The 25055-nt window shown below is 35.1% G+C and overlaps 1 protein-coding gene across 1 annotated transcript; it reads right to left on the minus strand.

Moving 5' to 3' along the window:
- Positions 1–1640: 1640 nt before the first annotated feature.
- LOC101501811 (helicase and polymerase-containing protein TEBICHI) lies at positions 1641–22434 on the minus strand. Its single transcript, XM_004498485.4, has 26 exons — positions 22193–22434; positions 21530–21912; positions 21174–21402; positions 20251–21069; positions 19972–20036; positions 19397–19502; positions 19060–19260; positions 18707–18907; positions 13033–13194; positions 12709–12948; positions 12337–12549; positions 11704–12054; positions 11360–11512; positions 10796–11017; positions 9412–9630; positions 9186–9303; positions 7727–8886; positions 7399–7596; positions 6251–6510; positions 4824–5013; positions 4602–4706; positions 3415–3767; positions 2806–2914; positions 2565–2705; positions 2385–2481; positions 1641–2254 (listed from the first exon to the last, which is right to left on the minus strand). Exons 1-26 carry the CDS (start codon positions 22220–22222, stop codon positions 2154–2156), a joined length of 6426 nt encoding a protein of 2141 aa, XP_004498542.1. The 5' UTR covers positions 22223–22434; the 3' UTR covers positions 1641–2153.
- Positions 22435–25055: the final 2621 nt, after the last annotated feature.

Here is a 25055-nt window from a genome sequence, read left to right on the forward strand (position 1 = left end):
AAAATTTGACCATGGACGTCATCAAGTTTTAGATTGAGTCTTGCTAGAAACATATAAACCCTATCATTTTCTTTTTTTACCTTAAATTTATTTGCATCTTTCGAATTCTCCCAATCATCCTCATAACATTGGTCAAGCTCCTACCAAAGGACAACCATGACATTAAATAATGTTGTGACATCTTTGTGACAAACGAGTCTTAAGTTCATAAATCTGTGAAGAGTTCTCCAAATCAGAATAGCAATCGCGTACAACTTCCTACACCTCTTTTGCAATGGAAATGAATAGGTAGGGCTTTCCAATGGAAGATTTCATTGAGTGGATCAACCACCCAATTATTAGGGAGTTCACTAACTTCCATTTTTTGTAGCCTGGATTGGTCTTCTCTAGTTGAGGATTGTCTCCAGTCAAGTAGCCAAACTTTCCCTTGCCATCCAAGAGCTAACTTTACAGTTTGGGCCTATTCAACATAGTTTTTGCCATTCAGCTTTTGAATTAGAAGTTGTAAACCAGAGTTTATGGATATCGGATCATTTGTGGTAGAGGTTGACACGATTTTAGGGTCACCAGAATTTTTTTCTGGTATTGTAGTAACGTAGGAATCATTTTTTTTTCAATTTATTGTCAGGACATGATGAGTTGAAACTAAAACAGGTAGGTTAAAACAAGAGACGGAAGGAAATTTCCTTATTATTATTGAAACTGAAACAGTACAAACACACACACACGCACACACACACACATATATATATATATATAATGTTGCCAGCAATCTAATGAACGCAGAGAATAAAGGAAAAATATATTAAGAAATAAATCAAATCAGAGTGATTTGATACTTTTCCAAAATACAAATAAACTTAAATAAAAAATCAACTAATAAACACAATCATATCAGATTTGATTGCTATATGTCAACACTCTCAATATGGTCAGTTTACAAGTCGATTTAGCATAAGCAAAACAAGTTTGCTTAAACTCTCGATTTTGCCAACCTTGATCGAGAGGATAGCCACTCAAACTCACCTCCTACCTGAAGATCATGTTTGGATTGCCAAGTAGAAATAAACAAACCCCATTGGTGACATCCAAGAATAGTTATGCAGTTTTAATAGCATAAAATAAGCTATGAAACTGATTCAAGTATTTTATCTCCCACTTTGTTTTACTCTCAGTTATAGATATGCTTATTTGCTATGATGTATTATTACAAGTGTGCTATATGTTTTAATTTTACAATTTTATGTATGCTATATTTTCTATGATGTGTTACAGAGTGTACTATTTCACTTCTTCACTATAGTGAAGCTGATTTTATTTTATTGGAAACAATCACATCTCAAGAAGCCAGTATACCCTTCACAGATTCAGAAACTCTTGTTCCTATGGATTAATTATTTGTAAAATGACCAACCTTCAAATGTTTCTGATGGTATTTCAGTTTAACTTTACTTTTTTCTTTGATTGAAACAAGAACAATAAATTTTATATCTTAACTACAACTTTAGATGTAAGGTCTACGAATCTTCCCACTTACATATCCCCCACTGAATGTTTTACTATGCTTAACAAATTAAACAAAATTTTGAACCACGAATTATCTACAATAAAATTCCAAAACAACTCACTAACAGATCAAGTTAAAAAAATAAACCTTTTCCTCCATTTTTTTCCATTGGGAGATCCCGTAGAAAATTATGAAATAATTTGAATAAATTAATTTAAATGGAAACTTAATTTGTTATTTACATTATAGGAAGACATGACCACATACGTCATTTTTCTTTCCAACACAGCCTTACAAGCCAATTGCTCGAACAAATATATACAGCAAATCCCAACAAAATTTTGGTTTTCCTATCCTATATATCAAATTGCATCAGAAAAACTATATATAAAAAATGGTGTAAAGAATGGTAGATGATAGCAGTATTGCACCTTGTTATGCATTGAAACTTGTTTCGCTTATTACTTAACGATGACTCAGTTATTATAAACCACATGCCTCATCATCATGATTGAGTCTTCCGGGCGCACTTAATATTTCCACTGCCTTCCAAGATTCAATTCTCTAAATCAATTATGGTGAATGCACCACCCAACATCAGCAAATATCTTTTTACACTGTCATGAACAAAGATAGTCTGGGTGCTTCAGGATTCAACTATGGGAGTGTCAACCTTGAATTTATCTGGTGAAAATGATTCCAAAGATCCCCATGTTCTTCCAACCTTTATTTTGACATTCAGAGGAACTGCAGACGCATACATGTAAACAACGAATACGTGATTTGACCATACAGTCAGAACCTCAATTACTTTAACCAAACTATATTTTCAACCAGAAAGAAATTCTCAAGAATACTTTGTTTATGGAATACATACCAAGAAGTGAGACTGCGTTCTCCATGCCGGTCTGCAACAGTAGTGCAGCTTCTTTTATTACAGAGGGGTCGACTTCAAGCACTAATTCATCATGTACCTAGTTAACATTCACTGAAATGATTAAAACAAAGAAACAAACAAAAAGTAATAAGAGAATACAAATCCTCTAAAATTATTAACCTGTAACAGAATCCGGCAACGATCTCTAAGCATGTGGAACTTGGTTGGGACTGAAGAACTTGAATCCAGGCTATCAACTCCAGTAACAATTTCAGAGTAAATTTTAATCATTGCAATTTTAATTATGTCGGCAGCAGATCCCTGGGAGGGAGAGGGAAAGGAAACAACATTAAAAATGAATACTGATAGCTCTGAAGGAAACGTATCCCGATCTGGAAGAGAAAGAGCAAATATATTACACCTGACAAATGGAATTGACAGCTTGCCTCTGAGCTCTTGATTTTTCTGTACTACTGCCAAATTTTATTTTTGACAAAAATCGTTTTCTTCCTTTGAGAGTCTCCACATATCTGGAACATGTATACATTGACGTAAATTACGCGATCCAAGAGACCAAAACTAAAGCCCACAAGTAAATCGAGTTTAGCAAGAATGCATTCATTAGCACAGTTTTCTACATCATTAAATATAGAGATCCCAATATAAAGAAGAAAAAAGCGGTGTCATTTACAACAGAGACAGATATTTAAAAACAATCAACTCGTCAAAGAAAAAGACAAATACTTGTTCAAAACAAAGAGTGTCCAATGCTTAGATAATCTTCATCATTCTATCATTGCTAAAGGAATATGAGTTAGGATGAGCAAAGTTGGCAAAAGGTCTCCTCACCCTTTACTAGGAAAAAATGCAACTGATTCGTGAAGCCAAGAAGCAACACCAGGAAAAGTGCTTTTGAAAAAGATAAATTATTTTTCAAAACAAAGAGTGTCCAATGCTTAATCTTCATCAGTGCATCATTGCTAAAGGAATATGATTTAGGATATGCAAAATTGGCACAAGGTCTCCTCACCCTTTACTACGACAAAATGCAACTGCTTCATGAAGCCAAGAAGCAACACCAGGAAAAGTGCTTTTGAAGTTACCAATCTTTTCAGCAGCTTCATCAGAAGTGCAATCCAACTGTTCAGCAAGGCTATTTGGTCCCATGCCATAAAGAATGCCGTACACCATCTTTTTTGTATGCTCTCTCTGCTGAGAACCCACAGAAACCTCGGGACACCCAATCCATCTTGCTGCTATCATTGTGAAGACATCTCCATCCGGCTTACTAAGAAGTTCAATAAGAGAAGAATCTTTAGAGAAATGTGCCATCAACCTCAATTCTATCTGAGAATAATCTGCTGTTAACAGTAACCAATTATCCTGCAGTCAAAAAAGATAAATAAGAATACAACACAAGTAAGCAAATACAACACATAAGACAAAAAAACAATCAAAAAGAAAAAGAAGATAACAGAGCTTCTGAATGAAAAATTCAAGAATCTAGAGTAGGTTTACATTAGGAGGTGAAAGTAGAATCCAGGGATATTTTGTTAGCATGTGTGACAGGTGTCAAGTTGTTGGTTTGTGGAGAGAATGTGTCAGGTTATTATTGATGATTATTTGATGATACAAAAAACTAAGCACTAAACCTAATTTATACTAATACAAGACACCAATCGAAATTAAATAAGGAAATAAATCATGATTAATAACTACGAAATATGAAATAATCTATAGTGTTCTAAGTTAATATTTAGATATAAGATATTTTCATACCTTCTAACATAACCCTTATATTTAAAAAAATAAAATGAGCCCTATTATTAATATTATCAACTTTGTATAGATTAAATAGACCTATTTGAAAACTTAGATAAACATGAGCTGCAATAACTTTTTGGAAGACAACATAGTTGAATTAGTCTTTATTCTTCATTTGAATTTGAAGAAATGATTATATAAATTGATAGAAGTTAACAATCATTGGGGATTAAAAAGTATGAAGACTCTATTAAAAAATGTTAAACTGTGAGGACTTAATTGATGAAAATCCGATGAAACAGTTGGGATTACAGTATAATTCAACCTGAAGTTAAATTTTGTTTCAAAGATATGCCCCAATACGCATTTGGTTGGCATGACATCAAGAAAACAGCTTTAAAATAATAGCAACCATCAAATAATTAAAAAACCAGTGTTAAAGGCCTATGTCACCTGAGTAGGAACAAAGAAATCACGAGCATTGATTCTACAACTCTCATCAGAATCGCCTTCATTTTTGTCTCCTTTCATTTTGAAGTCCACTGCGTGCTCAACACACTGAGTTGCCCAACAAGATAGTACATGACATTACATTTAGCAGTTAGCTAAGAGAAAAATAAAACAAAATAAAACATATGATAAGATAACCCTGATAGAAATTGAATTAACGCAAACCTGAAGATTAGGTTCCTCCATTGAAAGTCGACCAGTTGCTGTGGATGTTTGAAGCCAACGACCATGTAATGTGTACTTTTGTGTGCTAACAGATAGCCTAGCCAAAGAACAAATTGATCCTAGTGTAGAATTCAGCAGCTTTGCCAATGTTCGATGCTCCTTGATGATTGGAACAATGGGATGTTCGTGCCTGAAATAACAGTCAATTATCCAAATATCTCAGAACACATGTTTGCAAATAAAGAATATTGTATAATATTAATACGTAGACCTACTAATTTTAAAACTTTAACATTGTACAATAAAAACTTGTGCAACATCCATCTTAGTAAATATACACTATCTGATCCAATATATCAACATTGCAGCTATTTTAAGATATAATTTAAATATTAAAAAGGAAATTAATTATCTTTCTACAGGTATAATCAGTAATGAATTGTTCGGGAAAATTAGAGAAGGCTCAATGTAGTAATCAAATTAGAGATAGCGAGGCACCAAACTTTTCAATCGTATTTTTTTTGTTGCTCTCTTTTAATATTTTCTGTGGTCAACAGTTTGAATGATATTATACTTAATAATCTTACTCGAGAGGTGATTTTTGTCTGCAAGTAATTTTCTTAAGGATATGAAAACTGGTCAAAATGCTTCTTATAGATTTTTTGCATTTGAATGTCAAACACTAGACTGTAATTTCTGGTTGTTTAAATGAAGAACGCCTATTACTCCATGAAAGGGAAGGCAGAGATATGCAGAAGTTTCTGTATCTAAAATGTTTCTCAATCATAAATGATCTAGTAAATTCACTCTTGAGGATAGGTATTATTGAGATCCCCGATATCCGACCTGCATTTTTCCACGCTTTATAGTCCTTTTGAAATAACTCAAAAAGGGCAGTAATTGTTCCTGTAACTTTTTTTTATAGTAAAAGAAAATATACACAAGAGTGAATATACTCCTCACAATCAGCAGAATACCAGTTAAAAACTATGTTTTCCCAAAGATCCTTTCTAAAGGGAGAGATCCTTTATTTACAGGTTCTCTGTACACTTGGGATAAGAGGGGAAATGACCAATTCAGCAACAGCCCTATAAAACAGGAAAAGAACTAACATCCCTTATAAAACAGGAAAACAACTAATAGCCCTATAAAACTAACTAACACAACAATCAACTACTTTAACTACTCTAGTATCTACTATTATATATCCTAACACATTCACCGATGTTAAAATGGATTACAATGTAATACTTATTAATCGCTCAGAAGTGGTAAGTGCAGATTTGAAAATAGAATTGGAGGATGGTGTAATTTACTCTTTTCTAAAATACCTACTAAGGAAATGGCAAAGCATAAAAAAAAATTATAAGATTCTAGTTAATATGGATTGAAGAGCAACAAAAGGGAAAAGGAAACTTCCTCAATACCTTAGTGCATCCAAACAGTGTTTGTCAGTACTCGGATGATGTTTCCCCTTATTTTTACCATCAGGTATGGGCAGCTTCAAGTGTTCGTACAGGACCTTTGCAATATCTGCTGGCATATTCAATGAAAATGTCATTCCAGCCAGATTATAAGCTTCCTTCTCAAGTTGCTTCAGCCTTTTCACCAACAACTTCCGAGCATGGATACATCTCTCCAAATCAACACCAATTCCCGAAAGCTCCATGTCAGCAAGAATATTCACCTAACAACATGTGTGAAAGTAGTATCAAACACTTCATGAATGTAACCTATTAAGATCCCACTTACCACAAATTAAAGTACAAAAAAGAGTACAACAACATATATAAAGAGATAAAATGAGTTTCTCAAATTATAACATTGGATAAAATGTTTGTACCATGCATATCATTATGCCCACAAAATTTCAAACAAATCCTTCCCTATTTTGAGCTCTATATAAACATCTTAAAATTAACATAAAATGCACTTTCCAAATAAAAGCCAATTTCACCCTTATTCTTGTTCAGTCACGTATTTATTCTTGTTCAATTACATATTTGTTCAATTTGACTTTTACTGAAGTTTTCATGCAACATTAACATGATATGGTATTTGATTTTCGAATTGTATCATATCTTCATTTATTTGGAAAATACATTCTACACGTTGTGTTTTAAATCCATTACAGTCCCTCACAAAACCCTTCGGCTTCAAGTGTAGAAAGTGCATATAAGCCCACCTATATTGTATTGAAATTCAACTTTTAATTAGTAGAATAGGAGAAAAAATGGTTACTAAAGTTTAAGCAGTTAGATGAAAGCCATATAAGTCTTTACATCTAACATAACCTATTTTGGGTTTTGCACTTGATGCAGGCTTTAGAAACCTTAAATATAAAATTCACACAAAAAGACCAACTTGTGTCAAATGAATGATGAAGATATCTTCAGTTTATAAGTGAATCCAAAAATTCTTCAATACTCGTTTTGTATTGTAAATATTCGATATTAGAATTTATAATTTATTTTGTGACATGTATTGACAGGTATTGAAGCTTAAGAGGGTTTTAAATAACATCAGACATGACACAACACTTCTTTAAGTGTACTGAAGCTTCACAGATTCTTACCAGTGGAATTTCTATTCCCATAAGCACTTCTACAAGTTCCTCAGAAACAAGCAATTTCCAGAGAACAGAACATAATGCCCGTGTTTGAGCAACCCGACGGCAGCAACCATTATGAGCAGCTTTTCGCATCTGATTCCTCCACCTGCCACACTGATTAGCTGCTGCTGCATCCTCGGGGGATAACCTTTTCTTTACCTCCTGTGTTACCAAATGTGATTGTTAATACTAGTACACTAAATCATCAAATCATCACATATTGACATAAAAAATGTGAATATGTGTGTGTACACCTGAGTATGAAGTAAAAGTGTAGAACTACATATGTTACCTTATCCAGGTTTGGACTAGAGTTACTCTCTTCATCAGGCCAAAGAATCCAAGCCACAATGCACATGTCAATTGCGGCTTTAACATGGATTGGGGGCAACAACACATAAGAACTGTCTACAATTTCAAGGTCCATATTTTTATCAAGTGTGTCCAACGAACCAAATCTCTGAACCGAAACTGAAGGCTTTTTTAGCACCTGAATCTGAATCTTCAAATTCCAGGTGAACTTTCTTACATTTTTTTTACCTATTATTTTGCTAATCCTGCTCCATCTATTCATGGCATTAATCAAATCTTGCTTAGTATTAGATGATGGAACTTTCTGCTTATTACTGCATGCACTCAGGGAAAAACCATCATCTTTTCTATTGTACGACAGCAGAATATCCCTAGGAAGATTAATGTAATACATGGGAGAGTTTTCCCAACAGATGGCAATACCGTGTACTTCAAAAGGAGCAGCAGAGTGCAATTCCAATCGTTTGATGTAATGGATATCAAAGTAGAACTCTGGTATTGTATCCCATAGATCCAAAAATGAATCAAGCCCACCAGGACTACTAACTGCATTAATGGGCCCTTTCCCGCTGGAACTATCCATGTTACCACTAGCCACATTCTCCTTATGATCTTGTTCCCCTGAACCATGAGCATGGCATCCACCATGTATACTGGATTTATCATTTTGTTTCTGTGACTGAAGAGACAGGGTGGTAACATCAGGAATTTTGACAGGGCCAAAAGTTGTACTGAGCTCATTTGTAGTAGGTACTACAGCTGGAACAGTAGAAAAGATACATGGCATTGCACTGTCTGATTTTCCTTCTACAGAAGACAGAGCACCATTGTCAGATGATTTAATCAAATCCTTTTCTTTTTCTAAAGCGACTATCTTAGAATTATCAGTGTGATTTGCATCAACAAAGCTATGACTAGTGTCAGCTGTGTCACTTCCAGAGGAGCTCCCAGCTTCTTTCCTGATAAAATCGCGTGCAGCAGTGGATATGGGTGGAGCTAACTGTGGGACATTGTATCCAAGTGACTTAAAGGCTGAGAAAGCAGCAATCCTTGCTTCTTCAGCTTTATCAAGAACAATCCTGCGAGCACCATTCTTTATCTTCTTTGCTACACTGAATTGTAAGCTCCTTTGTGCAGAACCTTCCAATTAAAAGATTGGCATAGTAAATTTAGTCGGTGAAATAAAGAGTTAAAGACAATAACCAAGGATACACATGGACAAACTAGAAGTATAACGCACTGCTAATAATATTTCACCTGAAAGCTCCCTCAAGAAAACAGTGGCGAAAAAATGTAGCATAAAAAATATGTTATGCAATATGTTAGTTCTGTATTTACTGTATATATAGTTTCAAGAAACAAAACACTAACAACACAATATCAACCCTTTTTGCTGCATAAAAGTGTTAGAGTAACTACAGACAATTTTCACAAATCACCTTCTGTGGCCCACGATGAAGATTCAAAAAGTGCTTTTACTATTTCAGGAATCGATGCTTCAGCAATTGCAAGAGGTGTCCGTAAACCAGCTTTATAAAGTGCTCTGGCTCGAGAGCCCTGCAAATTGAATGACAGAAACAGGGGAAAAGAGTGAATACTTCAACAACAAACCATAAGTTATTTGAAGGAGCGTGTAAAACTGACATGAAACTTGAGGCTACTTACTTTAACAAAAGGAATGTTGGTAAGCTCAACAACTTCTGCTCTAACTCCAAATGATACACGATTTTGAAACTTGGCGACTAAGCCTTCAAGGTCGTTCCACCCCAGCCTCTCACAGAACACAGCAACCATAGATGCAAACCTACCAGCGTTTTCTTGCAAAGCTTGAACCATTCCTCTAGCAACTTTAAATGCTTCACAAACCTCACCCACAGGAGTTTCCTTCATAAGATCACATTTATTCATAAAATTATATAAGCTCTAAGCCTCTAATGATATTTTAGAGATTAGATGGAAAAGAGAAAAGAAAGATAGGGGAAGGAGCACAAAAGCATAATTTACTAATAAAACTCTTAATACTTACAAAACAATGAGCCTATGGCCCTAATTACATTTTACATTAATAATGTGGGCTACTGAAGAAGTGCAACTGCAGTACAATCATATCCGAACCCTAGAGCACCTACAAAAGTAATCTTAGCAAAAGATGCCCTAATATTTTAACTCTCATTCTCAAACTGAAGTATGAAGCCTAAGCTCTAAGCTTGTTTTTATTGTAGTTATTCATGCATTAGAATTCTTGTTACATCAGTAGTTCCTCAAAACGTACTACTGGACACAATTAATTGTCTACTACACAGTCACTGTTTCTGCTGGTGACCCTATGGTTAAAACCTCCTGTTACCACTCTGACTCCTCCTGTTGAAAACTCTATGACACTTCACACTAATGAGGGCAGGGAGAAATAGTCAATGCAAAAAGATGTGGCACAGACAAGGCACGGCTCTTGGCAGACTTTTATGCCAAGGGACACATGAATGAACCGAAGTCACGTAGGATCGGGAAGGATCCTGACACTATATTGGTATGAGACTGAACAATTGAAGGAAAACATAAAAGAATTTATAGTATTGCTACAGTTGGATTGATAAAAAAACATATGGTATCTGATGTTACTAACAGTGTAATGATCCTCAAGTCTTCTACGAATGTAATTTGATCTCTAGCCATACATAGATATGTATGTGGCATAAAAAATACAAAATTAGAATTTTATTAGTTTCAAGTTCTTGTTTTCAGAGAAAGAACCATTGCCCCCTGAAGTGCTGTGATATAAACAATTGTTTTCATGGCTTGTCTTTAATTTTCTTCATATGGCTTCTTTTTGGAATTTTCCGTCGTTAGACGAGCAAAGAGATTGGAAAGCTCTTAGTGTTTGTACATTTTTCCTTGTTTGTGGTTGTTGACCTATGACTTTTAACCGATAAGTACCTTGTATCATCCTTTTCTTTTTATTCTATTAAATACTATTTTATTAAAAAAAAAATTATTCATTAAGAAAAATTCACAGTAGATATATTTGAGTCTATATACTAGAGAAAAGCACCTGTACTAAAAGCGATAAAATGAGAGCAACATAGAATCTTCTACAGACACGAAGTGTTTGATCATCTGAGTTAACAGTTCCCCCGGAGATTCCATGTTGATTTCGCTGTTTGTTATGCAACCATCTTGTACTATCTCTTGACTTGCTTGAATAACGCATCGGTCCACCATGTGCCATACGCATCAAGAATGGTTCTGTCACACCTACTCGATTGCCAACGGACTGCAAACATATTACTATTACAGTTAACAATATTTACAAATATTTAAGATTACATTACTATTTCAAATCTACAAAGTACAAACATAAAAACTAAATAATAGATATCTATAGAGGTGGAATGACAATTCAAATTGTACGCTTTTTACGTATAGGTGATTCTTATTACAAGAATGACACAGTTGTGTACATCTTTCTGTAGAAAACTTTGAGTTCTTATAAATTAGTTTTTAACAAAAAAAGTTGGCATATCAAATGATAGTAAACATGTGGTGAACTCTAACCAGGTTAAATAACATTGCTGGCTGAAAACCAAGGGGGATTTTTATTTTAACACAAACCCACCTGATCAAGAGGAGACAATTTCACAAAACGCTCATAGTACAATTCCCAATCTGGCTCAACATCAACATTGATTGGCGTCACCAAGTAAACCAAATGCAAGTCAGATGCAAGAACAAATCCTTCCCTTGCTCTTGAAAGATCAGCTAACACAATCTAAAAAATCAACCACAATACGGGTTAATGCCAATCAAACATGATTATACTACCTCATTTTGTTTAGCTTAATTCAAACCATTCATAGAACAATCAAAACCAAACTGAAGGAAATGCCAGTATGGTAATAAACCCAAAGCTGATTAAAAAGAACAATAGCAATGAATAAAAGTATAGACAGAAACACTTACAAGTGATTCTTCCGGACAGAGAGAACTGCCAAAAGCTGCACGTCCAAGAGGTGTGGTACTGTAGAGTTTAGTGTCTTCATTCCATTCAAGAAATTTTCTTTGGCACAACCATCTTAGGGATTCTTGAGCAGATTTCACAACTTCCAGAAATGGTTTTGTGGAGTTCAAAAGAGTGCATCTAACATACCGGTTAATGTCATTAGCAGTTTGAACTATTCCTCCAGAAACCACTTCTAAAATTGCGTGAGTCATTCCATTTAAATCTTCTGATAAACAAGAATGTAATGGCGGACAACTATCATTTAAAAGTCCCATAACTTTTTTTAACTCTTCTGGTTTGCAGATGAGTACCTGTGCAAGTCACAAAAAAAAAATTTGTCTCAAACCAAATTAATTAAAATAAAAACGGCAGTAAAAGCCACATACATATGGCCAAATAAATTATGATATCAATGTAAAAAGGTAAAATGAGAGAAAAAGGAAAAAAGAATCACATGGCATGTAGAAGTAAAACTAGGGGAGAATACAAAACAAAAAAGATGCGAAAAAAATGGTTGTGTAATATATAAAAGCATAGAAACTCTCAACAATCATGCAGCATAGAAAAACCGCATATAACAGAAAAAGTCGTACACTTTCTCCTTTTGTATCGATTCCAGTTCGACCAGCACGACCAGCCATCTGCATGTACCTCGTCCCATCAATAAAATCACAACCAATTCTAGGTTGGCGGAAAATTACTCTCCTAGCTGGTAGATTAACTCCGGCTGCTAATGTTGATGTGGCAGTTAAGACACGTAAAAGGCCTTTCCGGTAACAAGTTTCAACAATCTCTCGTTCCTCAACCTATTGATTTTAGAACAGTAAAAACAAAATGGGTTAGGCCATGAAGGTAGGTATAATAAACCCAACATTTCGATGGTGATCAAATATGAACTTCTACTCCCAAAAGATAAGTCTAGTAACAGTGTTAGTGGAAACCATAACACAAAAGATTGAAATTACCGTAAGGCCGGCATGGTGATATGCAACACCTGCTGGAAAAGTTTCTTCTAATACAGGGTCCAACCCAGCTGGGCACTTTCTCAATGAGTTAATAGCAGAAGTAATATCAGCAAACTCACAATTATTCTCATTAATATCGACAGTAAAGCTTTTAAGGAACTTTGCAACGTGTCTTGCAGTTGATTCGCAACCCTTACGGCTAGAACAAAATATTAAAACTGAGTGTCCCTCTTGAACAACCTGAAAAATATCCATTGTTCAAAATGGTTCATTGTTCATCTTGCAGAATTACAAGGTGTAGAAGTTGTGGCTTCAATCGCCTACCTCGTTACATAGTTCAACAACATGATCTGGATCTTTACCACCAAGGTCAGCTCCTTTTCGAATTGTTCTAGAAAGTTCCATACTCTTGTTATAAATGGAACTACCAACTTTAATATATTCTTCTAAAGGAACTGGCCGGAACTCTGTCTGGTATAGTGCTGCCTTGATACAATTTAGGACAAACATATTTATAAGAACTTGAAGAGCGAAAATTGAATAAATATTAATTATTTATTTTACAAAGACATACATCAAAAAGTTTATAGACGGGCTAATGTATATATATGCTACTAATTTTTATCCTAATGTTAAGGAAAGAAAATCTGTCCAAATAATGAAAATTCTGAAAAACAGTTGCACAAAGTAAATAAATCTATATATACAAATAAAAGGAAATAACGGAAAATATTTTCCTATAAAACAACATATGATGATCATCAGAAACAGAACCATTTGTACAAATAAGGCATTGTCCAATATGCAAACAATAAATAGTCATTCGTTGGAAATATAAAATGATAAAGAAATAATTCACAAGAGAACAGCATGCTTTAGAGAAAACCATGCATCATAGATCAAAACAATACACTAGACTTGGACTTTAAAAGAAGATCATGCATCAGATACAATATCAGAAGGTCTATGCAATCTAAACACCAAGATTCACAGATCTCATTGTCATTGAGTAGCCTGAAGCATAATTGATATTCTTATATTCCTTCGTGAATGATCTTCCCGTATACAACAGTCTTCACTATTTGTCAAAAATCATTAGGCAATTCTGATCAGTTGATTTCTAATCATTATCCATTTAGTCGGAGTACAACATTTACGCATTGCAAATACATTGTGCCATCTAGGTAATATAGCATTTTCCACATCTACATTTGTAAAAAGCATTTTCTAGTTATTTTAGAAGCCAAAAAGACAGTATGATAGTATAATCCATACTCATCCAATTATTAAGTCAAAAGACTGAGCAAACTCTAAGAATAACATCATCCACTGTTTTGATGATATTACTCTTGGTATTCTTAACATTAAATCATCTTTCAAAATTGTTAACTGTGAGCTAAGTGTGTGGATAAAATATCAAGTCAGGCATAAGAAGATCAAGTATTCTGATATGTATTCAGAATAGTGGGGCCGTGATACTTCAGAGTTAAGAATATCAAAGGACTTAAGAAGACTTGCAGATTACTCCCTCCTCATAAGACTTTAGAAAAGAAAGCTGGGGATACATTAGAAGTGATGATGACTTCTTGATATATCAATCTCCTGTGTCTTCTCCTTTCTTTGTTTCATCCATAATCCCAAATAAATCACTTATATCACTCAACTAAGTTTTCTTCTAAACCTATAAACCATGAGATGGATAGTACATTCAATAATCCTCTATTTCAAGTTTTAATGTTCATTAATTAATCATTATATTCAAAGTTATATTTCTTTTAGATGAAACGTATAATTCTGAGTGCTAAACATGTATGTATTTTTCTGCTAAGCTAACATAGAAAATATTAGGAGGATTCAGGTTGTTGAATAAGAGAAAATGAGAGAAACATATGGTGAAACCGTGTGTCTGAACTACACAACGGAGTCTGTTTTATATAGGCTCAAGACAATAAATACAAAAATAAATATGGAAGATATTATCCCTATTTACATGATATGTAATAAATATAAATATATTTTCAACACTCCCCCTCAAGCTGGAGCATATAAATCATATGCACCAAGCTTGTTACATATATAACTGATTCGAGGACCTCTCAGAGACTTAGTGAATACATCTGCCAATTGATCATTGGAATTAACAAAACTAGTGGTGATGTCGCCTGATTCGATCTTCTCCCTTACAAAGTGACAATCTATCTCAATATGCTTGGTCCTCTCATGAAAAACTGGATTAGAGGCAATGTGCAATGCTGCTTGATTATCACATATTAATGTCATTTGTGTTGCCTCTTCAAATTGAAGCTCTTTGAGTAACTGTTTCAACCAAATGAGCTCACAGGTCACTAATGCCATAGCCCTGTATTCAGCTTCAGCGCTAGATCTTGCAACTACACTTTGTTTCTTACTCTTCCAAGATATTAAGTTTCCTCCAACAAGTACACAATACCCAGAAGTGGATCGCCTATCAATGGGAGAGCCTGCCCAATCGGCATCTGAATAACCAACTATCTGAGTATGTCCTCTGTTTTCATAAATTAGACCTTTTCCTGGAGCACCTTTAATGTATTTCAAGATTCGTATCACAGCATCCCAGTGTTCTTGACAAGGAGAATTTAAGAATTGACTTACCACACTAACTGCAAAAGAAATGTCTGGACGGGTGACTGTGAGGTAGTTTAATTTACCAACCAATCTTCGGTATCTCCCTGAATCTAAAAATGGCTCCCCATGATGAGGTAGAAGTTTGACGTTTGGATCCATAGGAGTGTCAACCGGTTTGGCATTCAACAAACCTGTCTCTTCAAGAATATCCATAGCATATTTTCTTTGTGAAATTACTAAGCCGTCCTTAGATTGGGCTACCTCAATACCCAAGAAGTAGCGGAGCTTGCCAAGATCTTTAGTTTGAAACTGATGAGATAAATGTTGTTTCAATTGGAGTATGCCCTGTTGATCACTACCAGTTATGACAATATCATCTACATAGACAATCAAGTAAATGCACCCTTGGGTTGAGTGACGATAAAAAAGAGAATGATCAGCTTCACTTCGAATCATGCCAAATTGTTGCACTACTGTGCTAAATCTACCAAACCAAGCTCGAGGAGACTGTTTAAGACCATAGAGAGACCTCTGAAGTCGACAAACCATGGTAGAGGACTCCCCCTGAGCAACAAACCCAGGTGGTTGCTCCATATACACTTCTTCTTCAAGGTCACCATGCAAAAAAGCATTTTTAATGTCAAGTTGATGTAGAGACCAATGTCTGATGGCTGCAATAGAGAGGAGTAGTCTAACAGAGGCCATCTTAGCCACAGGGGAGAAAGTATCACTGTAATCGAGGCCAAAAACTTGAGTGTACCCTTTTGCTACCAAACGAGCTTTAAAACGATCAATCTTACCATCAGGACCAACTTTCACCGTATAAAGCCAACGACATCCTACTAAAGACTTTCCCGACGGTAAAGGAACCAATTCCCATGTACCACTACTCTGAAGTGCACACATCTCGTCAATCATTGCTTGTCTCCACTCTGGGTGAGATAAAGCTTCACCTGGAGATTTAGGAATAGAAACAGAAGACAGGGAAGACAAACAAGTATAATGCAAAGGAGAAAGACGATGGTAACTCAAGCCAATGTAATGAGGGGATGGGTTACGAGTAGGACGTATACCTTTACGAATAGCAATAGGAATATCAAGGGTCGGATCCGATAAAGAAGGAGGTGGCGGTGAAGGAGCGTCTGGAGTGACCTCGGTATCAAGAACAGGTGTAGGGACATGTACAACCGATGGTGGTTGACGACGACGATATGTCTGAAGAGGTTGTACAGTTGGAGGATCAACAAGAGGAGTCTCAAGTGGGACAGTGGGAGGGGCCACAGGAGGTGTCTCAGGTGGGGCATACGTAATAGGCTCTAATGGTAAAAGAGAAGGTGAAATAGACTTTGGTAGGTCCAGAGGAATAGTTGCAGACAAAGGATCAGGAAGCGACTCATAGTATGTAACAGACTCAAAAAATGTGACATCAGCCGATATGAGATATCGTCGAAGAGTAGGAGAATAACAACGATAACCTTTTTGGGACCGATGATAACCCAGAAAGACACATTTTAATGATCGAGCTGAAAGTTTGTCAAGACCAGGAGTGAGATTGTGGACAAAACATGTAGATCCGAAGACCCGAGGAGGAAGTGAGTGAAGAGGGGTACCAGGAAAGAGGATCGAGTGAGGGACTTTGTTATCAAGAGCAGACGAAGGCATGCGATTTATAAGATAGCACGCCGTTAGAACAGCATCGCCCCAAAAGCGAGATGGTACATTACCATGAAGAAGGAGAGTACGAGTGGTTTCAATAAGGTGCCGATTTTTGCGTTCGGCTACCCCATTTTGTTGAGGTGTATGAGCACAAGATGTTTGATGAAGAATGCCGTTAGAGGTCATAAAATTTTGAAATTGATGGGACAAATATTCACGGGCATTATCACTGCGCAAAGTGCGAATGGATACACCAAATTGAGTTTTAATTTCCTTATAAAATTGTTCAAAAATAGAAAATAATTCAGACCTATTTTTCATTAAAAATAACCACGTACAACGGGAAAAATCATCGATAAAGGTAACAAAATATCTAGACTCAAGTGTGGAAATAGTACGAGAGGGACCCCAAACATCTGAGTGAACTAAAGCAAATGGGGAGGAAGCTCGTTTATTAGCTCGATCAGTGAAATGACTACGAGTGTGTTTCCCTAATTGACACGACTCACAATTTAAGCTAGATATTTTGGTTAGATTAGGTACTAATTGTTGAAGTTTGGGAAGACTCGGATGACCTAACTGAGCATGTATAGTAAGAGGAGAATATGTGGTAGGGCACGCTGTTGATGGGTTTGAGAGATAATAAAGACCATTAGACTCACATCCGACACCAATTTGTCGTCCTGATATTCGGTCTTGCAAAGTAACATTGCAATTAGTAAATGTGACAACACAGTCATGAGAACGAGTCAATCGACTGATAGAAATTAAATTAAATGGGCATCCAGGTACATAAAGGACATATTTAACTAATAGAGTAGGGAGGATTTGGACAGTGCCAATCCCTTGAGACTGTGTTTGGGAACCATTGGCTGAGACTATCTTAGGTAAATAACCAGATGTTGTGAGAGAGGAGAAAAGAGTCTTATTACCAGTAATGTGATCAGATGCACCAGAATCGAGAATCCATGGGCTATGAGAAGGTGAGATGCAAACAGGTGAATTACCACTTTGTGCGGCGGAAACAGCGGAACTCGAGTTTTGACAATACTCTTTCCACCGAAGAAAATCTTTATAAGTAGCCATAATCAATAAGTAGTTACCTAAAAATCAGCAGCGAAACAATGGCGGAATATGGTTTTTTTTTTTTTTTTTCCCGATGAACAGTACCGCGTGATGAACAGTGGATTGATTTGCTGGAAAAACAAAATGAACGAAAAGCGACAAAGAAAGGGTAAACCGGAATTGAGACACGGTTTACCGAAAAAAAATCTCACCGAAGGACAGTGGGTCCCGGGGTAATCACAGTATAGGGTTGTCTCTCTTAATAGGCTCTGATACCATGTTGAATAAGAGAAAATGAGAGAAACATATGGTGAAACCGTGTGTCTGAACTACACAACGGAGTCTGTTTTATATAGGCTCAAGACAATAAATACAAAAATAAATATGGAAGATATTATCCCTATTTACATGATATGTAATAAATATAAATATATTTTCAACACAGGTCTTATAAAGGCTAAATATCAATTTCCTATAGAAGTTATTCAGATCCAATTTCATCAAATTTAAGCAACTATACCACCTAGTGGATAAGGCTTGGTTGTTGTTGTTTGTTATTGTTGAAGCAATTATACCACCTAAAGTCACAAAAAAAGACAACTGGCCAAGAGAAAGTGGATGCCCAATAATTTATGTCTGATATGGACTAAGTGATACTCATAATTATTCTTACTTGAAGCCAGTCAGCAACTGCTGCAACGTTTGGCATTGTCGCACTCATTCCAACAATTTGCAGACCTTGAGCAGGATCGGTCTTATCACTGCTTCCACCTGAACTCTCTCCATCGCTTGATTTTGAAATGCCCTCCCCTGCTGCATAACGTAGCTTTGTCAACATAAGTTCTAGAAGATAACCTCTTCGTGGATCACCAACCTGTTAATAGATGTAGAGAGGAACAAGCCATGAGAACCTTATAGTGTACCTTTTTTGTTTATCTTTCATAATAACCAAATACAAAAATGCTGGAAGAAATAGCATGTAATAGAATTGATGACAATAACTGCAAAAGTAAGAACTGGTGATACCATATGAAGTTCATCTATCACAATGATTCCCAATTCTGACAGACGGCCCTCTTCCAATAATCTATTAATTAGTGAGTTTGCCTTTTCTATTGTGCAGACAGCTACAGAAGTATCTTTAGGAAGTGTTCCACCACCTTGGTTCCCATAATAACTACGAACATGTTTACCAAGTGGCTCAAGAAGCTTTTCAAGATGTTCTGCCTGCAGGAATAAAAATAAATATATAAAACAAAATAAATTTCAATTTTTTAAATATTTTAAACTGGATCCCATAAACGGCTCTGCTCTGACAACCAAAAATCTAATTTTTAGCAGAAAAGAGGATAAAAGATAATACCTTTTCTGCACAAATTGATACATATGGAAGAACAAGTATTGCCATTTTTCCAGTTGTTATCACCCTCCGCAACATTAAAATCTCAGCAACAAAACTCTTTCCAGCACTGCGGGAAAAGAAAACATTTCATACATGTGATCCTCAAATAAAAGACAAAAAGATGACAAGAGAAGGACAGACAGAAAGAGAACAGAAAGTGAAATAAAATGACAGGTAAAAATTGGCAGGATAATCGTATCAAGTGTAAAACACTAAGGAAGACATACAGCAGAACTTCAGAAATAAAAGAGACAAGAATATAAAAGCATCTGTTAATTCAAGAGTGTACAGTCATAAACACATATAGTGGTCAGTACCAATATTAAGACTCTAACTTTCTCTCCAAGGGAAATCCTTATAGTGGAAAATGAAATTTATTATGCACAAGTCCGCTTTATTGGAGACGAAACCCAACTCCCCTTCTCGTCCCCAAATTCATGTTCCACTCCCCTAATTCTTTAAACAATATATCAACAAAAATATAAAAGAAATATGACATAAGGTTTGCGGTTATTGCTGGTTAAACGAGAGAATACCTTGTAGAAGCACAATATACAAGATTTCTTCTTTGTAGGACACCGTTGACCCGAAGGCAATCAACCTAAAAAGTGGAAGAAAAAAAACCACAAACTAAAATCAAATAGAGACCTAAGTAGGCCTCAAAGCCAATACTTCGAAAAAAGAAAGGTAAAATGGTTGAAAAAATAGGAAGCAAGACTACAAAAGTAAATCAATCAATCATATAGACAGAAAATACGGTACAATAAATTAGTATAATGACGTAAAAAGCATCTTCCAATAAAATGTATCCCTACCTGCCAATTGTAAAGCTTTGAAATTCCTTTCTTTCTATATATGCTGCATATTTCAGGTGGAAGCCAGATATGTAGGTCTAAATGATTATCAAGTGACACACGACTTGAAGGCGTTGTGGCTTCAAGAGATGCATGTGTACTAATTGATGTCCTGGCCTCATTGTTGGGTGAATCAAAATTATTATGTGTCATACTGAAATTATTCTTTTTCACTCGTTTGCCTAATTCATCTACCAAAACTTTCTCCTGCATTTCATTTGTCTGTTCATATGTATGACTTGCCACAGAAGTAGACTCATACGGCTTTCCAGCCCCACAAGTAACATTGACCAGATTATTCACGCGACAATTTTGAAGGGTATTTTCACCCATATTATTGTCCTCATACGAAAAATCAAAATGCTTAACAGGAAGGCTGGAAGCTTCTTTCGTAGAATCTTTTGTGTGCATCTCAGCCAACCCTGTGTTTTTACTTTGATCCAATATTTTCCTTGCCTTGCCGTCGTAATTTTGTAAATTACATGAGTTCTTCATCTCAACTTGGTCTCCCACCGCATTACTTTCTTCTATAACTTTAGAAGAATCATTACCCATGGGAACAGCCAAACCATCAGCAAGTTGAATTGCTTCATCCCAAAAAGCCTCTCCAGGCGAAAACATCGAGCTTCCGCGTGTTGACTTTGGAGTAGTCCCCTTAACGCATGCTTTAACAATCAAAGATCCTGGTGTATGGCACTCAGCCATATTCATAGACATAGGTGTATAACTACATTTTCTGAAGCTCGTGTCGAAGGCATTAGTATCACCACCATCAGACACCTGCCACTCAAAAGGCAAAGCATTAAAACATCAAAATATCAATATATAATAACTTTTGTAAGAATTTAACTAAAACCTAAACTTGTAATGAAACTGGTTTCAACCTTTGCAGAGCGGCCTGGAACACTTTCCATAGTATTTCGAACACCACCAGACTTGATGTCTACATATATCTTGCCGCTCGAAATGTTTTCACAAACAAAATGTGGCTCACTAGTGTCGTTACACTTCTGCAGTATACTACTATTTTCCCCTACTGATGTCAGAGACTCATTTCTCTGGTGGCCTTTCAATCTGGTCTCCATTGGTGAACTAATGCCCGAGCGCAATTCACTGAATGTAATAATAGTTTAAAATTTCAACAACAACAATAATAATAATAATAATCAAGATTGCACATCTCCACTTGATACTCACAAATAGATAAAATTATGAATTAAATTCAATCAAAGTTAAGTACCTGCAATAGAGAGACAAAAAATCAGCTTTAAATTGTTTGAGCTCTGATTTTTCACCCCCTTGTCCAAAATCACTCAAGTTGTTTACCTGAACAGGATCATCAACCAAAAGCATTTCATTTTCAATCCTTATCCGAGTATTCGGAGAATCTCGAACCCCTTGAATTGATTCAACAGGCTGCTTATCAACATAACTACCAATCTCCGACGCCAAATTTCTCCTAACCGAATCCGGTCTCACCGACTCGTCACCCTGCGACGGAACCAAGTAAGTTTCCAATGAGCCTTTAGCACTTGGAGAACCATCAAGCACAACAAGCCTTGCACCTTTCTCAATTCTCTTAGAAACAGGTGAAACCGCTTTCCTCTTCTTGGTAGCATAAAACTGTTGCACACAAAAATCCACCAATGCAAGTGAAAAATCAAAACAAACAACAAAAAAATACAATTTTGCTAGTTACACCCTTTTATTTTCAGTTACACCCAAATAGCTTAGCTGAAATGAATTCACGTACATGAACTTAATTAAAAACATACATGAATTAAAAAAACAAACAAAAATTCAAATATGAACTAATTAACTTGCGGGTGCGAAATAATTGAACGGGATGTGAAACGGTGTCGTTTAGGGTTTTGGAGAAGTGGAAATAGAAATAGAGATGGACCTGGTGGAGGCGATTGCGAGGAGGAGACATGGTGGGAGAGGAGAGGAGGAAGGGAATGTAGATTGTTGTTGATCGTCGTGGACTAATGGTGAGTGTGAGAAGCCATGAATGAATGAATGAATATAAGGATGATGTTGAAGAATGATTTGAAGGCTCTCTCGCGTGAAGCGGAAATTTGAAAAGAAGAGGATGAAGCGGTTTACACTGTTGGAGACTTGGAGTGGCGCTGGATGAAAATTATATAATTGAAATTGAAATTGAAATTTTCGTTGAACAATACCGTTTATATTATTATTTTCTTCTCAAGAATTTGTAAATCAATATTGCCAAATTTTGGCGTCAAAAAAAAATATTGCCAAATTCTATGGTTTTTCTTTTTTGAAATAATATGGCAAATATTAATGTGATTAAAAATAATAATTTGAAATATTGCCAAATATTGCCAATACTTTTCCGAACAATTAATTAATAATTTTTATTTTTTACCGTTAAAACGATGGTCGATGTCAAATCAATTGATTGAATTTTAAAGTATATCATCATTTTACTTTATCTTTATGAAATTGACATCGATTGGATTGAGTTATTGTTTTGAAGAACCGTTAATTTATATTTTCAATGAGTATTGTTAATATCATTAGAATTTTAAATGATTTTTGTGAGCACAAATCATATAACTATAATTAGTTATGTTTTAGTGTTGATTATAATTGAATTTGGTCAATTTAATTATCACAAATGTAGTTATAGTTAGTTGAGTTAATGTGTCTTTAAACACTATAAATAACTGTAAATGCATTGTGTTGCATGGCTGGAAAATTAATAAAGGTCAATGCAATTGTCAAAAGGATTCATATAAATCAGATAAGAGAGATTAAGGGAGAGGGATCAAAAAGAGATTGTAATTGAAAGCTATTATTGATAAATTCTCAACAATGATAGATACTAAGATATTACAATTAATGAGACCTTAATCTTGTAAATTCAAATATTCATAGTGAATTATTTTGCTATCTTGTCTGTGACGTAGGTCTCAAGAAATTGAGGTTGAACACGTAAACTCTGGTGTTATTCTTGTTTTATCGTTCTTTAATTTTTGTTTTACATTGATTGAAAAACTATTTTTAAAACTGCACAAATGGAGAACATTATCCGTTTCAGTTCTGGATCAAGAACATTCTATGTTTTCTACAGAAACGAAGAACATTCTCTGTTTCAAATGATATTGAAAAGTTCAATTAACTCTTCTTGCAACAATGACTACTCATGAAAAGGAATGACTAATTGAAAAAGCAAAGAGTATCATCATCTTGTGTCTTGGATATAAAGCTTTGAAAAAAATTGCAAGATAACCAACAGCAGCAGCCTTATGGCTTAAACTTGAATATCTCTACATGACTAAATCAGTTTCAAATATGCTCTTCTTGAAACAACAATTGTTTTCTTTTAAAATTGATGAAGAAAAACTTCTTACAGTACAAATTGCTTATTTTAATAAGATTCTTGACGATTTATAAAATTTAGAAGTCAATTAAATGATGAAGACAAAACTCTGATCATGTTTAATGCCCTGCCAAGTTCATATAAACATTCCAAGGATGTTATCATGTTTGGAAGAGAACAAACAATTACTCTTGAAGAAGTGCATACATCTACCCGGAAAAGGGAAAGGTATAAAAGACATGAGATCAAGAATGACAATCATGCTGAAAGTCTAAATGTTAACAAATGAAAAACTCTCAAGAAATGATCAAATGGAAATAAGCATAGGTCCAATTCAAGAACTAAATTTGAAGGGAAGTATAAATATTTCCATTGCCACAAGAAAGAACATTTCAAGAAAGATTGCCCTAAAAGAAATGAATCAAGAAACTCTCAAGATTCTGGAAATGTTGCACTTGTTGATGTTGGTTATGAATTTGCAGAGGCATTGATCATTTCAAATTATGAAGGTGAAAAGAACTGGGTATTAGACTCAGGATGTACTTTCCATATGTGCCCAATAAATGATTATTTTGAATCAATAGATCTTCGTGATGGTGGAGTCGTTTTGTTTGGCAACAACAAATCATGTAAGGTACAAGGCAAGGGAACAATCAGATTCAGAATGTTCAATGGCAATGAGGTATTGTTGAAGGATGTAAGATACATACCTGAATTAAAAATAAATTTAATTTTTGTTGGCATGTTTGACATATTAACATATTCCACAAACATAAAGAATGATATCATGACTATTATTAATAAAGATGATATCATTGTTAAAGGCATTAATTGAATTGACTTGTACATTTTAGATGGTTCTACCATAATTGCACAAGCTTTTGTAGCTAGCTCTAGTTTGCATTCATCTACTAGAATGTGGCATATGAGGTTATGACATGTAAGTGAAAAATGCTTAATTGAGTTATCAAAACATAATTTGTTTAATGGTGATAAAATTGAAATTTTGGAATTTTGTGATCATTGTATTCTATGAATGTCTAAGAGGATCAGTTTTGGTGTTGGCCAACACAACACCTATAGAACTTTTGAATATGCTCATTCTGATAATTCTGATTTGTTCTTATTTCTTAACCATCATTGATGATTATTCTAGGAAAGTATGAACCTATGTCATTAAAAATAAAAATGACACTTTTATGAAATTTAAAGAATGTCATATGCAAATTGGAACTCAAAAGGAATCTAAGTTGAAATGTTTAAGAACTGACAACGACCTAGAGTATCTTTTAGAGCAGTTTAATAAGTATTATAGGGACTTAGGTATTCAAAGACATAGAACAGTTGCAAGCACCCCTCAACAAAATGACATTGTTGAAAGGATGAAAAGAACAATCTTGGAAAGGGTCAGATGTATGAT

This window comes from Cicer arietinum, chromosome 4 (genome assembly GCF_000331145.2).
Source record: "Cicer arietinum cultivar CDC Frontier isolate Library 1 chromosome 4, Cicar.CDCFrontier_v2.0, whole genome shotgun sequence".
NCBI lineage: Eukaryota > Viridiplantae > Streptophyta > Magnoliopsida > Fabales > Fabaceae > Cicer > Cicer arietinum.

Bases quoted from the DNA above. Each gene is read 5' to 3' on its own strand.
- LOC101501811 (XM_004498485.4), bottom strand. From the start codon at position 22,222: ATGTCTCCTCCTCGCAATCGCCTCCACCAG. The intron at 11,018-11,359 runs GTGGGTTTGTGT...ATATGTTTGCAG, and splicing joins AATTGTCTCCTCTTGATCAG to TCCGTTGGCAATCGAGTAGG. The intron at 2,915-3,414 runs GTGAGGAGACCT...TACATGTTCCAG, and splicing joins GCATTTTGTCGTAGTAAAGG to ATATGTGGAGACTCTCAAAG.